The sequence below is a fragment of the Eretmochelys imbricata genome, chromosome 1 (assembly GCF_965152235.1).
Source record: "Eretmochelys imbricata isolate rEreImb1 chromosome 1, rEreImb1.hap1, whole genome shotgun sequence".
NCBI lineage: Eukaryota > Metazoa > Chordata > Testudines > Cheloniidae > Eretmochelys > Eretmochelys imbricata.
In genome coordinates this window covers 37,340,747-37,359,565 of record NC_135572.1, presented here as the reverse complement: position 1 = coordinate 37,359,565, position 18,819 = coordinate 37,340,747, and the positions used below count along the sequence as shown (strand labels likewise).

Below are 18,819 nucleotides of genomic sequence, written 5' to 3'. Positions count from 1 at the left end.
AATAAGGTGGTGTACGGATAGATTCGTTCTGGGATTGTTTAGCATTTTAAAAAATGGTCTTGGGAAAACATTTTAGATTTTTCTGTATGTTTCAGTGAGAGAACATACCGTGACCAGTGTTGTTAATACTTTTACTGCAGTATTTTAATCTCAGTATCTAATGATAACTCCACATTTTGAACTCTCATTATTAGGTCCAAGAGGAATCCTCACAGTTCAACTAGGGTAGGTCAAAGCATCTCAGGTCTTTTTATTTTTTTATTTTATTTTTTGTTTTTGCAGTAGCTTTGGTGATAAAACCAATTATATTCAGGATGGTAAATAATATATTCTACCTGTAGGCTAACTGGCATGACTTTGTGTCAGATCCAGCGTGCTCCTCTTTTAGTGTTTTTGTAGATCTCAAACACCTAATTCACTTACGAACAACACTATTTTTAATGGGTGCCTAAAGTTAAGCACACAAGTCCATATGTAGACCCCTAAATAAAATATAATACAAGTGTGGTGCACCCATGCACCAATGAGCTTTCTTTATCATTTTAAAGCTAGTTTGGAATAAATGGAAAAGCACTTTCTTTTTAAGGTGAATTCTAAGGGTACTCAATAGTGGGTTCTCAGTGCTTTTGAAAGTCAGTCCACTCATTGACATAACTCATTGACATAAAATCATCCGACTGTATTTTCCACTGCATGCATCCGATGAAATGGTCTGTAGCCCACAAAAGCTTATGCTCAAATAAATTTGTTAGTCTCTAAGGTGCCACAAGTACTTCCAGAACTCAACTTTAAAAAAGAAATCTTAACCTTAACTTTTTAGTGTCATTATCTCTTCAATAGTATGTTTGGAAAAAAAGATCCAGCAATATCATATGAGGAAATTGCCATGTTTTTTCCAAAAGCTTGTTTTATAAAATGAGACTTCGCTGTTGGTGGTGGTCTGAAAAGCAGCCCAGGAAAGAGTTTGCCTTAAAAAGTTATATGTCTGCCCATATAAAAGTTATATATCTGCCCATATTATTCTCAGCAAGTGTGACATTTTGACACTGTAGACTTACAGCTGGCTCCCTAGATACATGGAGAAATGCCACATTGCTTGTCAGGGCCGGCTCTAGGCACCAGCAAAACAAGTAGTTGCTTGGGGTGGCACATTTCTAGGGGTGGCATTCCAGTGCCGGCCACGCTGCCCCTAGAAATGTGCCCCCACTGCCCCCACTCTGCCTCCGCTTGCTCCCCTGAGTGCGCCGCCATCGTTCGGCTTCTCCCCCTCCCTCCCAGGCTTGCTTGGAGGGGGAGAAGCCGAGTGGCGGCACGCTCGGGGGAGGTGGAGGTGAGCTCGGACAGGGAGTGGTTCCTCTACCCCCCCTTTACTTCCTGCGCTCCCCGCCCACCCTCGCTCACCTCTGTTCTGCCTGCTCCCCTGAACGCGTGGCCTCTCCCTCGCCTGAGAGGGGTGGGAGAAGCGGAGTGGCGGCATGTTCAGGGGAGTAGGCGGAGCGGAGGTGAGCTAGGGCAGGAGGTTGCGGTGGGGGGGAGCTGCAGGAAGCGGGGGCGGGGAATTCAGCATGCCCGGGGGAGGAGGAGGGGCTGGGAATTTGGGGAAGGGATTGGGAAGGGGTGGAGTTGGGGCGGAGCCAGGGGTGAGGGGGCACAAAAAAAAAGCGGGGGTGGCCAAAATTTTTTTTGCTTGGGGCTGCAAAAATCCTAGAGCCGGCCCTGTTGCCTGTAGAGATATGCTTGTAGAAGATTATAGTTTAGAGACTCTTCCTCATGAGGGACAGTATTATGAACATGGGAATTTGGAAATGTGCCATGAAGGAACACACATGGCTGTGTGCAGCAGCTCACTACAGAAGCTCTCCAGTTTGTTTTATTCAAGTTTTATTCCTTTCTCATTCACTGGTTTGTTATTAAATGAACCCCAAGACTGTCTCAGCCACAAATGCCATTTCCCCAGGTTCTCTTTCTAGGAGACATCCATGAAAAATAAGAGATCCTGTAAGCCACCTGCCACGTGAGTAGGGCTTTGGTTCTTCCTGAATGCCTTACACTGTTGCAACTGGAGTTTGAACTTATTGATTAAAGTCCTCTCTTCCAAAGTTTTGGCCAATACTAAAATATACAGAAATGTGATAAAGTGGAAAATTTCAGAGTGAAATAGAAAACAAAATTCTTCTTCCCAAAAGACATTTTAAAAATAATTTGTTTTCTTCCTTCATGTCTGGCTTGTCTGAAGTATGCTTTGCTCACACCTTTTAAAGAACAAAACAAAACTCATGTTGTTAGATTGGATGCAGCCAGATATTCCACTTAGGTGTATGTGTGCCTAGCTCACTGAAGCTGGAGAATTTTGCCTAGCTATACCCATAGAGGGGCAGCACTTGCACTCAACCACTCCACCCCAGCGGACAGCCCAAGCAACAGAAGGCTGTCATTCAACAAGTTTTGAAGTGGCCTTTTCCTTCCCTCCTACCCTCTTCCCACTCCCCACCCAGACTACCTTGTGAGTTATCTCCCTATTTTTATAATCAGTTAATAAAGAATACATTTTTAAATGATAGTGACTTTATTTCCTTTGCAAGCAAGCTGTGATTGAAGGTGGGAGGGCGGGTGGCTTACAGGGAATTTAGAGGCAACCAAGGGGGAGGGTTTTCATCAAAGAGAAACAAACAGAAGTGTCACACAGTACCCTGGTCAGTCATGAAACTGGTTTTCAAAGCTTCTCTGATGCGCACCGCTGCCTGCTGCGCTCTTCTAACCACCCTGGTGTCTGGCTGCGCGTATTCAGTGGCCAGGCGATTTGCCTCAACCTCCCACTCCACCATAAACATATCCCTCTTACTCTCACAGAGATTGTGGAGCACACAGCAAGCAGCAGTAGCAATGGGAATATTGGTTTCGCTGAGGTCTGAGCGAGTCAGTAAACTGCGCCAGCGACCCTTTAGACATGCAAATGCACACTCTACCACCATTCTGCACTTGCTCAGCCTATAGTTGAACAGCTCCTTACTACTGTCCAGGGTGCCTGTGTACAGCTTCATGAGCCCGGGCATTAAGGGGTAGACTGGGTCCCTAAGGATAACTGTAGGCATTTCAGCATCCCCAACAGTTATTTTCTGGGTCTGGGAAGTAAATCCTTTCCTGCAGCCATTTAAACAGATCAGAGTTCCTGAAGACGCGAGCGTCATGAACCTTTCCTGGCCATCCCACATTGATGTTGGTGAAACGTCCCTTGTGATCCACCAGTGCTTGCAGCACCATTGAAAAGTACCCCTTGCAGTTTATGTACTGGCTGCCCTGGTGGTCCGGTCCCAAGATAGGGATATGAGTTCCGTCTATAGCCCCACCACAGTTAGGGAATCCCATTGTAGCAAAGCCATCCACTATGACCTGCACATTTCCCAGAGTCACTAACTTTGATAGCAGCAGTTCAATGATTGCGTTGGCTACTTGCATCACAGCAACCCCCACAGTAGATTTGCCCACTCCAAATTGATTCCTGACTGACCGGTAGCTGTCTAGCATTGCAAGCTTCCACAGGGCTATTGCCACTCACTTGTGAACTGTGAAGGCTGCTCTCATCTTGGTATTCTTGTGCTTCAGGGCAGGGGAAAGCAAGTCACAAAGTTCCATGAAAGTGCCCTTACACATGCGAAAGTTTCGGAGCCACTGGAAATCATCCCAAACCTGCAACACTGTGTGGTCCCACCACTCTGTGCTTGTTTCCTGGGCCCAGAATCAGCGTTCATGGCATGAGCCTGCTGCAGTAACACCATTATCTCCAAATTGCCGGGGACCGCAGTTTTAGAGAAATCTGTGTTCATGTCCTCATCACCGTGCTGCTGTTGCCTCCTCGCCTGGTTTTTCAGGTTCTGGTTCTGCATAAATTTACACGATAATGCGCGAGTTGTTTACAATGGTCATAACTGTTGCGGTGAGCTGAATGGGCTCCATGCTTGCCGTGCTATGGCATCTGCTCGGGCAATCCAGGGAAAAAGGAGCAAAATGATTGTCTGCCGTTGCTTTCATGGAGGAAGGGAGGGTTGACTGACGACATTTACCCATAACCACACGTGACAAATTTTTGGCCCCATCAGGCATTGGGAGCTCAGCCCAGAATTCCAACGGGCAGCAGGGACTGCAGGAACTGTGGCTACCCAAAGTGCACCGCTCGGAATGTCGACGCTTGCCACGGTACTGTGGACGCACGCCGCTGAATTAATGTGCTTAGTGTGGACGCATGCACTCGACTTTATACAATCTGTTCCCAAAAATCGACTTCTGTAAAATCGGAGTCCTTTTGTAGTGTAGACATGGCCTCAGTGTTAGTTAGATTTAGTATTAGTTACATTTAGTTAAGTATTCCCCTGTGATGCCCTCACTGGGGTTTAAAGATTGTTCATTGTTTGGGGAAGTGATCCCCCACAACAATCCCCACAGGCAGTGCTTGGTGTGCTTAGGCAAGGCCCATGTCTAGGCATGGTGTGTGATTTCTAGATTGTGCATGAAACAGACTCAGGTGGCTAGGGAATTTCTCCTAAAGCAGCACCTGTTTGAACAGGTGATGTGGCCTGCTTCAATACCAAGGCTCTCATTGGACTGGAGTTTGCCCTGGGGTTCTGAGAGCGCTACTGCTTTGCACTCTGGAGCTGGCACCTCTCCAAAGAGACAGAGGAGCTGTTCCCCATCAAGTGCGCCAAGGATAAGTTTGCATAAGACCACTCCAGGCCTTGTGGGGATGACTGTTCTTCCCCCAGAAAAAACCTGGACCAGCACGGGGGCCCCTAACCAGTCCCCAGTACCACACAGGGAGGTTAGAGACCCTGTACCTTCAACTCTGGTTTTGGCAGAGTTCTGTTGAGTCTGGTACCGATGAGGGCAGTGCCAGTACCAGATGTTTCCATGCTGGCAGCATACTAGGTGGCTATGGACCTCCTCTGCCTTTCCATCCTGACCTCTCACTTGGTCCAGGACTTTGCCACATCTCTGCTGTTCATAGCCTCGTTGGCTGGATGGGCTGCTGAACCTTTGGCTCTGTTGGCACTGCATCCTGACGTTCCCCTTCCACAGTCTGTGGAATCAGGGCTTGGTGAAAGGGATATCATCAGCACCAGGAAATTCCTTGGCACAGTTTCATTCTGCACTCTAGATATTATCAGGGTGGCTCTCACCACCCTCCACTTTGGCACTGTCAGCTGCTTCAGTACTGCCACTAACTTCCAGCAGAGAGATTGATGCCGCTCCTGGCACTGGGAACAACAGAGGAGTGTTCAGTGCCGACGCTAACATTTCCACCATTGGTGCCAATCCCTCCTTTGTTTTGGGTGACACATGGGTCAGATCAGTTACTTGCCCCCTCAGGACAAATGTGTGAGGTTCCGGTCACTTTGTCAGCTATCCTCCGCATGTTGACTCAGAACAACTGGTTTGCTGCTCTGAACCTTCAGGATGCTTATTTCAATTTGGCGATTCTCCCGAGCCACAGAAGTTTTTTCTGGTTCATCACGGCAAATCGTCATTTTTCATTACACAGTCCTTCCTTTCAGTCAGTCTTCTGCCCCCTGGGTCTTTACCATATGCATGGTCATGGTAACAGCATACCTCAAAGAGAATGGAATCCATGTCTCCCATATCTGGACAACTGGCTACTAAGGGGCAGGTCCAGAGAAGAAGTCTTTTCTCATGTATGTGTTACACTGGACTTGCTTGACTATCTGAGTCTCATCCTAAATACCAGAAAGTCAAGTTCACTGGGACCCTAATAGTCTGAGTTTGACAGCATTTTTACTGACTGACCATTTCCAGACAATTTGTCTCCTTTTTTCATGGTCCGCAATCTCAGCCTTCCACAACAGTTTGCATGTGTCTGAGGCCCTTGGGACACGTCTGCATGTATGCAGGTGATTCTATTTGCAAGGTTGCACCTTCACCCTCTTCAGATATGTCTCAGGATAGTTTACCATCTGACCCTTCATCCCTTAGACAGGTTGGTCTGCCCCCCTCCATTGATCCTGGTCTCCTTGCACTGGTGGATGGATCAGGGGAATGTATGTCTATGATTCCCTTTGCCTGGCTCTTACCAACCACAACTGTTGTCACCGATGCCTCCCTGATGGGTTGGGGAGCACATCAGGTCGCTGAAGGTTCAGGGTCTGTGGTTGGAGCAGGAAGCTTCACTGCATATCAGTGTCCTAGAGCTGCAAGCCACCTACAATGCCTGTCTCATTTTCCTAGACCGCATCGAGGATTTCAGTGGTTCTCATACTTACCAGCAATATCATCGTGATTTATTATGTAAAAATGCAAGTTGTGGAGCACACTCCATGGTGCTCTGCCAAGAATGCATTGGAGAACATATCACTCTGATAGCTGATCACTTCCCCAGGGTCCAGAATCATCTCAACAGGAATTCTTTCCCTGAGTCATGAGTGGTCCCTGAAGTTCAATGTTATGCAAGTCATCTTCATGGCTTGAGGCATGCCAACTACCAATCTGTTCACTATGAGGGACACCAGGGAATGTTGTCTATTCTGCTTTTGAGGGGGCCTTATTCTGGGCTCCCTGATCAACGCCTTCCATGTCAGCTGGCAGTTGACTCTCCTATGTGCTTTTCTTCTGATCCAAATCATTCCCAATCCTCAATCTGAAAGTGGATTGGGCCAAGGTCATTCTCATTGCCTCACCATGGGCAAGGCAATGTTGGTTTTCCAACCTTCTTACACTCTCGAGTCAGCCTCCCATACCTCTTCCTCTACATCCCAACCCTTTCTCACAGAATCACAGTTGAACCTTGCATCCTGTGTTCAGCTCCCTGCATCTCACAGCATGGCTGCACCATAGTTGAATGAGGAGGAAGAGTGATGTTCAGTGGCTGTTTGACAGGTCCTAGTCAGTAGTAGAAAACGCTTTACCAGAATGGCCTTTTTGGCAAAATGGAAACATTTTTTTTAATGTGGTCATTGACCCGTGGAGTTCAGCCAATGCTGGCCAGTATCCAAGATATCTTTGAGTACGTGCTGCATCTTCAGTCTTGCAATTAGCTCCTTGAGGGTTCATCTAGTGGTGATGTCAGGCTTTCATCCACTCATTCGTGGAAGATCGATGTTTTTCAATGCCATGTTGGTGAGATTCTTAAAAGGAATCCTTCGTCTCCATCCATTGATGTTGGAATCAGTTACTTTGTGGGACCTTAACACCATCTTATTGGCTCTGATGGGCAGTATATTTACCCATGTTTTTTCCTAAGCTACATTCATCTCCAGAGGATCCCCATCTTCACACACTGGACATCAGACAATGTCTGGCCTTTTAGCTGAACAGGACTAAACTCTTTCGGGCTTCACTGCATCCTGTTGTGTCATATGCAAACTGTATGAAGGGACAGGTAGTCTCCTGACAAACAGTGTCTAAGTGTTTAACTTCCTACATCAAGACTGCATACGAAACAGCTTCAGCTATGCCCCCTTTGTGGGTGCAAGCTCATTCTGTAAGTGCAATTCAGGCAACTCAGTAGCGTTCCTCAGTGACATCTCAATATTGGAAGTTTGCCGGGCTGCCACATGGTTGTCAATACATGGTTTTATGAACCTTTATCCCATTACTGAGGCATCCAGAGCAGATGCAAATTTTGGGAGGGCTGTCCTGCAGACCTTGTTTAAATAGACTCCAAACCGCACCTCCTGTGAGTCCTGCTTGTGAGTCACTTAAGAGGAATATACAGCTGCATCTACTTGAAGAAGAAATGGTTACTTACTGGAACTGTGGTTCTTCGAGATGTGATCCAGATGTCTATTTCATGACACACCCTCCAGCCCCTCTGCATTGGAGTCTAATCTTTAGGTGTTTTGGTGTGAAGGAACTGAGGGAGGTCAGAACATTGCCACTTCATATAGCCAGGGGAGGAGCTCTGGCCATGAGGCGTGAGCGCCGCCCCTCTACGGGTACTGCTAGGCAAAATTCTCCAGCTCCGGTGCACTGGCCAGGCATGTACCTAAGTGGAATACATGTCTGCATCTCATCTCGAAAAATCACTGTTAAGATACATAACCATTTCTTCTATTAGTTTCAACCTAGCTTTAGCATGTAATTGAATGTACTGAGGGGACAGACCACAATAAGTAGTTTTGTTTGTGAACCTTTAATAAATGCACAAAGTAGCAGTGGAGTAAGTAGGTAGCACTAGGAGTACAATTCCATTCTCTTAAAACTGGGCACAAAGCAACTAATCCTTCACCCCACCCTTTGCGTCCCACAGTAACGAGACATTGTAAAAGTGCCTTATTACTTATTGAGAGCTGACAGCATCCTTGATGCTATACAAAGGTGGAGATATCACTGCTTCTAATGAGCTTACTTAGGGCAGGTCTGGTGACTTTCACTGATGTGAATAGTCGTGACTCCAGCAACAATTGCATGTGCTATTTGTATGTATAAGGACTATTTGTGTGGGTATTGGCTGTGGGAACTGCCTCTTGATCAGAAACAGACAACATAGTCAAAACATATGCTGTAACAAAAATGGTAAAGCTACATAACCAATAATATTTTTGAAATAAAATATGAGATGAGAACTCACAGATGGTTCTCAAGCAAGTTTGTGGGCACGCTCCAACCCCGTAGCTTAAAGGTACTTGAGTGAATTCAATAGTTGCCTTGAAAACTGTACCAAAAGAGTTGAAAGCTTAATTGAAGGCAAATGCTATTTACTTACAGAATGTTTTTGCCCTAGCCTGTAATTAACAGCGTTATTGTGAACATTGCAGTGCTCATGGGGATGGTTTAGTATTGTTCAGTGAATCTAGAATCAGTGCCATGTGTGTTTGTTAGGCATGGGCTTCGTACACAATGGGTATAATATTATATTTGTTCAGGAAGTCGTTTTGTGGTCTGTAGCCAAGGAACTAAACCAAGAGCATGTGTGTTTGCATGAGGGAAAAAAATGTACACATGCGGAGAACTGTAGGCTGTGGAATAACATAGGATGCTCTTCACATATAATTTCTCCGAGCTTCACAAACGTGAACAGGTAAACAGGGTAATGAAATGTTAGTATGTGTTGTAACACTAATAAATGTCAACAATTATTCATTGTGTGTATAGGCTAGTGATGTTGTCATTCCAGTTTATATTTGTGCTCTGCATTTGATATTTTCCTTGATATAAAAACCTAGTGATTGAAGGGATGGGGGGATAATAACTGTAAACTAGATTAATCAAGGTATTTAATAATAGGATATGGAGACTTCTACTGCAAGGTCACCAGTTTGAGTCCAGAGCAGATCCACTGTGGTGGCTATTTTGACAGCTGTTATTTATTACCTGTCTATTATTTTGAGTACTGGGGCTATTTAGATTTTGTTGTGCAAGAGTAACCTCTCCAGATGTAAATACAGCTATCTGCTTTTTATTTTTTTTTATAGAGCGAGTTTAAAAAAAAAAAAAGAGGGAGAGAGATTTCCCTATTTGTGAAGCTGATTTTCTTGGCCAGTACAGTTAGTTGTCAAAATACGTTCAAAATGAATCTCTTCTGTTTGATTATTCACTTTGAAAGGGGCTTGGATGGTGCCGCCACACATTCTATCCCAATGTAATCTCTACATCCCAGACAGTTACAGGGGAATGGCTGTTAGAACAGATATGGTTTCTTTAGTTTGTCAGGGATTTGTGCCTCCTGAACATCCTTGTGGTAAGATGATTTTAAAAGTACCACTGTCTCAATCTTCAGCATCTTCACGTTTGCCATTTCTCAGTTTGACAAAGTAATAAAAGCTGCCTTGAGGTGGAAGAAAACTGAATTGAAGAATAGAAATGCCACATTCATTCATTCCACATCACTCCTCTTCTCACTAATTTAAAGAAGTTATTTTAAGGTATGTGCTAACTCTGGTGGCAAAAAGTATCCTTCAAGGTGTTCCTGGCCATCTCGTCCATTTATGGGGTAGAAAAGGGTCATTTTAATTGTTGGATGCCGAGTAATTTGATTTTTAAAATGACTAAAAATATCTAGTCTAGAGAAACAAGAAAAGCCAGCTCTGACTAGTTGTTTTCTCTTACTGCAACTCAGGTGTGTGACTCCCATTATTTTAGTCACAGGGATTCTTTTACATACCTTAGCACACACCATGATCAAGTCCAAGCAAAATAATCATAATTATTAACCATGGCTATCTAATTATGAAGTAAAAAAGTAAAGGAAAAGAAAGCATTAAATAAAACACAGATGACCGAACACAGTAGATAAACTGGTTACTTCCATTACAATCCCTTCTGTGTGTGTCTTGATGAAGTACTTCTAGCAGAGATTACACCTCTGAGAGTGAAACTGCCTTGGTGGGCCAATTTGTTTGGTAAGTTGAGACCAAGGTCTTATTTTCCAAAATTATCATGAAGCCAAACTTATTATATCCTTAGATAACTGAAAAGGTTTATAGAGGAGCAAAATAATTTTGTTTAAGGAAAAGTGAATCTTATTGGTTATTAAGAATAACCACAGAGTTCATAATTGGGCAAGGTAAACAATCTCAACTAAATCATATGAAAGTGAAAGAAATATTTAAATAAATTACTTAGAAGAAGCTATTTAAGGAGCTGTTTTGAGATATGCCATTTATGAATATTGAGTATCTTAAATCCAATTAAATCCCACAATTTCTATTTAGAATGTTTAGCCCCTGTCTTCACTCCAGGAATATGTGATCTAACCACTTGGTGTCTAACTGAAGAACTGTTAGCATTTTAAATTACAACAGCAATTTCATATCTTAATAAAATCATTACAAGAGTTTAAATCTAATCACTTGGCAGTGTCTTGGTTAACCAATCCATATTGAAGTCTTGGGGAGCTTTTTCCCTGGGTTGGTTTCCTCTTGAGTCTTTGTTTTTCTTATCTATCTGTGTCAGCTTCTTGCAGAGATGGACAGGATGAGCTGTGGTGCACTTGTGTCTCAGCAAGGTAGCAGAGGGGATGTGGTGGAGAATTCTCACTTCAGGGTTTTATACTCTTCTCCTTCCCATTTCCATGAAATTAGGAAAACATGTCTCTTTCAGGCTTGTTTAGATTCAAAGTTGGTCGCTGTCACCCTTTCACTGGCTTCATGCAGTTGAGGTTTGGCTTAGGTGACACCCTCAGCTCCTGCATATGTCGTTTGCCTAATGAATATACAAAATTTCTTTAACTGCTTTTGTTGTTCTTGTGGTGGGAAAGCATCAGGCACATTTTAAAGTTGGTTTTAATCCTTTTTTTTTTTTTAGTTCAGTCAGTTTTCTGATATATCCCTTTAGTTCCATCAGGATTTAAAAGGAGTAAAAATTGTGTTTCAAATGAGTCCAAACATTTCTGTTCTCTTTATAAAAGTCAGCTCTCAAAATGGCCTTTTTAAATTAAATTCTTAGAGTCTTTAGGCTGCAATGACCATCAAAGAAGGTACTGTCTTTTCTTTTTACCAGTCTTTGAAGAGATGGTTCTTGTCTTCACAAAGTTTGATGAGGGATTGCTGAAGCATTGCCAGATAACTAATTTCCCAATTAATATAAACATTTCTTTACTCATATGACTTCTTATGTTAGTAACAGTTATAGCATCAAATTGCCTTGCAGTATTTGTAAATAAAGCATTTTACCATTTACATAACAGTGATATTAGGAGCTGTGTCAGGAGCTTTGCATTTAGTTAATTTTATTTGCAGATCTGCATTTCACAAAGATTTTTGCCATTTCAGTATTTAAGAACTAAATGAAAGCTGTAAAATATTTCCAACCACATATGTTTTTCCTTAAGTTTTAAAAGACACAAGCAGGGATTTTCCATTGAAAAGAAAAGGGTGGCAATTGAGGTATAGGCTCATTTTATGACTTAAATGTATTGCTCTGATAACAAATTCCTACACTCCTTCTTGCGATCAGGTCTCTTCCTAAAACATGAATGTTTCACGTGGTTACAGTCTTGTTATAGCAAGTAAACTTCTATTGAATCTTTTGTTCAAAGCACAAATTTCAATAATAAGTTCATCTTTAAAACATGGCACAACAGAAAGTAGTACAAAGTTAAAGCAAGATTAAAATGCAGATTTTCTGAATTTGCACAACACTTACGGGCAATAAAAATCCTTATGGCTAAGAAGGAGTTAGTGCTTGTCCTGGGGGACAGAAAGCAGAAACCTCCTGGAATGTCTTTGATTGGCTTTATGCTTGGTAACATAGCTAGCTAAATATAGTATGTATTGTTATATTTTCAAGCATCCTGCTTATTACATACTTGTAGCTATATCTTAATAGTCAATAAAGGCAGAAACAAGTTTGTAACTACCTTAAAAAGTATTATACTGTAAATATAATTTTTGTATCAATATTGAGATCTTTCCCCTACAGTGTCCTGTAAGTGGTTATTTTTTACATATCAGTAATCCCCTGCTTATGTAAGTTATACTTAGGCATAGCAGAATTTGAGATATAATTTTGATGGATAATATCAACGTTTATTTTAAAGCATTTTTTCAATTTTTGTCTATTTTAAATTTTCACAGTCATGGGAAATTATGGGCGAGTTGGACAATGGGAGTGTCAAAGAATAATTAATTACAGTAGACACTGAGATTCAAAAAGTTTATGCTTTAGAACTGTTAAATACATAAACTGTAAACATCGTATGTCAAAATACACAAAGTAAGTATCCTTAAATCAAAACTTAATAGGTTCTCAAGCAGCATTTTTCTTACTTCACCTGTGTGCGTGTGCACACAGCAAAATTGACATTTACCAATTAAAAAGTCTTCTCTTTCTAGACATAGTTATATTGCAAAGGTGCATTCATCCCCTTTACTTTTTAATTCTGTCTGTATTGTACGGGGAGAGCTTGCTGTTTCCTCCGCAGTTTATTATCGCTTCAAATTGGTTCTTGGGCGTGGCCTGGGCAAACACTGTAAAAGCACTCTGACTACATTAGCAATGGTTAGAGCTACAGAAGTTACAAACACATGTTGTTGAGTTATTTTTTTGTTTTTTTCCCCAGATGAGGATAGGAATTCATTCAGGATCAGTTCTGGCTGGAGTTGTTGGTGTGAGAATGCCACGTTATTGTCTCTTTGGAAACAACGTCACTCTGGCAAGCAAGTTTGAGTCAGGAAGTCATCCGCGTCGCATCAATGTCAGTCCAACCACATACCAGTAAGTGCTGCTAGCCTTTCTGGATTGCTTTGATTTCAGCCCTGGCTTTTGAGTGAAATCTTGTGATGCATCCTGCAGTCTCCACCCCCTCCAGGGCAGCTGCAAAACTCCCACCAAAGAAAATGAGTGAAATACTCGGAGAGGCTGGGAAGGAGCATTCCACAGGCCCTTTTCACTGCTCCAGGATTTACTGCTGCAAAGCTAAGAGTGAGCTGTTGGCAGGCCAAAGGAATGGTAGAGAAATGGCCAGTAAATCCATATATCAGCTAGTCCAAAATAGCACCTAAGTGGGCAATGTCTATCCTACCTCCCCCATACCATGTACTCCATGGATATTGTTACAGTTTTCGGCTGAGGGTTCTGTTCCTCATCCATATGTGGACTTGACGTAGGAAGGTGCAATTCCAATGGCTTATGAGAGTGTGTTTAATTTTACTGATGAGGCTAAGATTTCAAAGAGTTCTATGTATAGTTGGAGGAAAATGTATTATTTAGCACTGTCAAGAGGCACTCAATAAAAACATTTTCATAATGCAAAAAAGAGATAGAAAATGGCAAAACATTCTCATTGCTAACCCTTTGGAGAAATTATGCAAATTCAGAGTACTTTTGATTAAATAAGGTTATGAGAAACAGCTGGCCTAAAAGAAAGTTCCTCTAATTGTTCAAATTTACAGATTGACTATAAGAATTTCTGCAACTTGATTAGTTCTTACGTGCTCATTTCTTTGTCAAGAGATCTATATCTCTCTTGTTCTTCTACATTATTTGTTATGTGAAGTAATTTTCTGAAGCACAGCTTTGCCCAGGCTTCAGCATCTAGCTGAATGCTGTAATACTATGAAGCACCAATCAAGCCATGCTGGGGGGTTTTTTCAGTCGTGCATTTCCATATTTATTTTTCCTGTACCTATCTATATAAATTAAAGTTTTAAATGGAATTTCTTCATCCAAGACTTGAAGCTTCTGATATGCTAAAATATAAAGCAGTGGGACACTAAAGTTAAAAAATAATTAAAACTGGTGAATGAAATGACATTCATCTGGAGAACCCATTCATGACAGGTAAAACTTACACAACAGAAGATGTGCAGTTACTTAAGTAAGTGGCAGATATACTGAGCAGATTTTTGATCATGAAGTACCCAGCAGTGGCTTCAGACAGTTGCATGGTAATAGAGAAGAAAAACCGGGACCCAAACTAATCTTAAGTATGGGAAAACTCTGCACATTATTTTAAATTAAAATTAGAAAATCTCTCTTCTCTTTAAACATATCAGAACTTAGCGTCTTGACCTCAGTGTAATCAAAACATAAAAAGTCTTTTCAGGGTTTTTTCCTGATAAAGTAACTCCCATAGAAGTCAGTGGGTGAAAGTCACCCCTGTTTAGAAGTAGCACAAGGTCTTTGCAGCACTTAAATCTGCCTTCAGCCATATTTTGAAGACATTTGGCCCTCTATTGCTGAAAGCTGTCTCCATCCCCATCTGTTTCTATTGCTGGTTCTGGAAGTCCTGTCAGTGTTAGAGAGATATTTGAAGAAGTGAGAGACTTTGATGTGAGTTGCACAGATTTAAACCTGGAGTGCAGGAATTCTGCTGGCATCAGTGACATTGTGCCAGTTGACATGGGTATTACTGAGAGAAGAATTTGGCCCTTAGAGGAAATCCAGCCAGGAAAGATAGATATATGTGTTTTGTTAGTCTGATGAAAGCTCAGTACAGAAGTAACCTACTTACTTAGACCATTCATAGAATGTTAGAACTCTTACCTTTTAAAGGTAAGGACCTTTAAGATCCAGTGCTGTTCCTAGTGGTTTCAGTAGCCATTCTGTTATTACTTTGGCTGCAAGAGTGAAACATTAGCTCACTATGGGACTGGAGAACAGATCTTGGGACATGTTGTGTCTGCTTTGCATCATGCTACCTTTAAAGCCAATTTAACTAGCCCTGGGAGGATTGCCCCTGTGCATGATCTCCTGGTAGTATAGGCTGGTGCAAAGGCTCTTACATCATCTTCGACTGTGCCGTAACTGAGGGGTGTGGCTACAGTAACCGGGATGTGGGCGTGTCTTCATACAACCCTGTCAGTCCCCTACTGCCAATTTGATGCTTGAGCTAATTGGCAGTTTGCATGACACAGAATAGCTTTTACCTACTGTAAGGTATGTTGTGGGCGCAACCCTGATAACAGCCACTCAGGATTGGAGGAGCACAAAAGTGAGTGTTGCACCACCTCTGAACCCCCTGACTTGTATCACTAGCACTTTGGGCAAAGAGCTCTAAAATGTGTCCCCGGTCTGTGCAGTCCCAGGAAATATAATTCAAGTATTTTTATTAATCCATATTTATTTGCTCAATCCTGTTCTCACTTTAGTCAACTGGAGTGAGACTTTAACTTTAACCATTGACTTTAATAGAATGGCCCAACTTAGCAATTTCTCCTGTTCCTCCCACCCCACTCTCTCTCCCTCCCAAAATTAACCTAACAAGGAAACTTTAGCCTTACATTTTCAAGGTATTGACAGGAAAGAAGGTCTCCTTCCATTCATGTGTCGGAGACTGAGTTTCAAATTATTGTAATTCCTGTCTTAAACTAACAAGATGTATAGCTTCCGACTCACTTTGTAACCGACTCATTCCAGGGGATAAAAGAAACACGTTACAAACACGTGCCTGCCTAAACACATACCGCTGAACTATGAAACTAAAATAATTGTTTATATTAGGGTTCATTTCCACAATTTTTTGAAATAGCATGAATAATAATGATTTTGCTGAACAAAATTAATTCCTTTTCCTTACAGCACCCATGGTGAGAAGAAAACAGGAAATTCACTTAATTACCTTGACATTTGAAAATCATTTTTAATACCCAAACCTTTTTCCCTTTGCTAGTTTTTGGAGGATGTTAGGGTTTTGTTTTTAGATTGGCTCTAGGAAACCATCCCATTCCAAATATCTGAGTGGCTCACAGAGGATTTGAAGGGTCTTGGGGACCAGATTTCCTTTTTCTTCCACAATGGGGAGGCAACCCCTGTATCCTGACAAGAACATGAAGGGCACTCCACAAGGGGAAGTTTTTCTTCCTCCACAGCCTTCTCCAGTGGACTCTTCCTTGAGAGGGTTAAATTGGCTTGTTGTTGATTTGCCTTAATTTCTGGCATTATCTTCATGGATATCAACCCACAGAGTTCTACAGGACTCACCCTTACTTCACTGGGCATATAAGCTGGCTTGGAAAAGTATAGCCTACCCATTGAACTTATGCTTGTCTTATATTTCAAAGGTACATGTTCTGTCTATTTCTATAAAATATTTTATGTATATTTTTTAATTTATTATAATATACAATATTGTATTAACATTTATGGCAACAGAGCAATGTCAACACCATGAGTATTAAATATTTAGCATATGTGTTCCACAAAATGCATAAAATTAAAATTAAAAGAAATACATTATCTACTAATTTCTAACCTAGTTAAACATTGGACATGCTACTAGGAACCATATTTTGTTGTATATTCAGTCACTTTAACACCGTTTTGCCTGCTGTTGACACAGTACAAATAATGAAGGGTAATTAAAATAAGAACATAACAATGGCCATACTGCTCAGACCAATGGTCCATCTAGCCCAGTATCCTTTCTTCTGACAGTGGCCAATGCCAGGTGCTTCAGAGGGAGTGAACAGAACAGGGCAATTATAAAGTGATCCAGTCCAAGCATTTGGCAGTCAGAGGTTTAGGGACGCCCGAAGCCCTTCAAGCAGCTCAGGAGATCCTGGCACTCCCGGTGCCGCCCACACCGGCTCCAGCAGTACCCCAGTCTCGGGAAAAACCCCTACTGGGACCTATGCATGTATCCTCACCTCAGCAGCACCATTCCCCATCGAGAGGGACGTCTCACCATAGCTCGCCCCCCCAAAGCCATCACGCCTCAGTACTAGAGAGGCAGGCTCAGCGGAGCCCTCTTTGATCTCCGCAAAGGGGCACTGATCGAGGGACTCGAGGCGTACCTCTCTGGCATAGGTGAAAGTAAGCCGGTACGCCCTGGTATGGCGTACTGGCAAGAGCCGGTGCACCGTACTGGGGCAGCCCAGCTTCCCCAGGGGGCAATTTAAAGGGCCTGGGGCTCCCAGCAGTGGCTGGAGCCCCATGCTCTTCAAATTGCTTCCAGAGCCCCGCTGCTGGAGCTCTGGCGTAGTGGCTGAAGGACTCCAGGGGCTATTTAAAGGGCTGGGGCGGTAGAAGCAGGGGAGCTTTGGGCCCTTTAAATAGCCCCCAGAGCCCTAGAGTAGGGGCAGGGCTCCAGCTGCCTCTGCTGCCCCGCTCCTTTAAATAGCCACTGGAGCCCCACCACTTCCCCAGGGCTCTGGCGGCTATTTAAAGGACCGGGGCGGTAGAAACAGGGGAGCCACGGGCCCTTTAAATAGCGCCCGGAGCCCTGGGGTAGCGGGGGCTCCAGCTGCTTCTGCAGCCCTGGTCCTTTAAATAGCCGCTGGAGCCCTGCCGCTTCTCCAGGGCTCCGGGGGCTATTTAAAGGGCCCACGGCTCCCCTGCCTCTACCTGGGGAAGCGACGGGGCTCCAGCAGCTATTTAAAGGACCGGGGCGGCAGAGGCAGCTGGAGCCCCGCTGCTACCCCAGGGCTCCGGCGGCTATTTAAAGGGCCAGGGCAGTAGAAGAGGAGAGCCCCGGGCCCTTTAAATAGCCCCTGGAGCCCCGGGCTGGTGCTGCTGCTACCCAGGTGGTGGTGGGGGGGGGGCACTTACCTTACAGGGTGGGCTTGGGCTGGCTCTGACCCCCTCAACCCTGCCCCTTCCACCCTAGGCCCCACCCCTTCCGGGGGCCAGAGCTGGCCCCAGCATACCAGTAAGTCACTTGACTGGCTTACACCCCTGCTCTCTGGTAGATTGGCACAGACCCTCTGAGGCATGCGCCACCCAGCAAGAACTCCCGGTCCGGCCACAGCCATCTTAAAGGGCCCAGTACTGATCACGGGACCGACTGAGGATCAGAGATCACTGAGCTGTCATCACCCGTTTCCTAACAGTACTCGGGAAGATACTCTTGACAGTTGGCCCATATTAGCTCCCGGTCCCATTTGACGTCCCGGTACTGGTCGAGTAGTGTGAGGCGTGAATTGCCAGGTCTCTGACACAGATCTGCTGAATGTGGTCAGTCCCTGAGATCCTGACCAAGATGCCCGTCTCTCTCGGACAGGTCAGCTTTGGGATGCAGTGACTGGCACTGGTTGGACAAGAGCCACCACTCTGTCTGGTCCTGGTTGCCTGGTACCAACTGCTCCGTTTATACCTCCAGCACAGAGCGAGGTTTCCTAACCACAGGACAAGCCCCGGTACCGCCGGTGCTGCCTGTAGCATCAGCACCGAAACCTGGCCCATGGCCATAGGCACAGTGGCTGCTGCCATGGTACCCGTGGAACCTTGGGGGTTCACCCAATCCTCCCAGGCTGCCCAGACAGCATCGGGAGCCTCGGAGAGGCCAGCAGCCTCGGTATCCCATCCCCCTCTGGTGCTCGAGACTTCAGGGTGTAAGACCCCACAGATTCAGGAGGACCCGGGGAGCAAGCTGCTGGATAAATGGAAGTAGAGGTCCTCACGGCACTGTCATTGTCCTAGTCATCACCAGATGAG

General features: G+C 43.9%; 1 protein-coding gene across 1 annotated transcript in view; it reads left to right on the top strand.

The window, feature by feature from the left end:
• GUCY1A2 (guanylate cyclase 1 soluble subunit alpha 2) overlaps positions 1-18,819 on the top strand; it is a 281,473-nt gene that overhangs the window by 245,207 nt on the left and 17,447 nt on the right. The window contains exon 7 of the mRNA XM_077805894.1: positions 13,007-13,161. Within this exon, the coding sequence (XP_077662020.1) occupies positions 13,007-13,161 (155 nt within the window). The remainder of the gene's footprint in view (positions 1-13,006; positions 13,162-18,819) is intronic.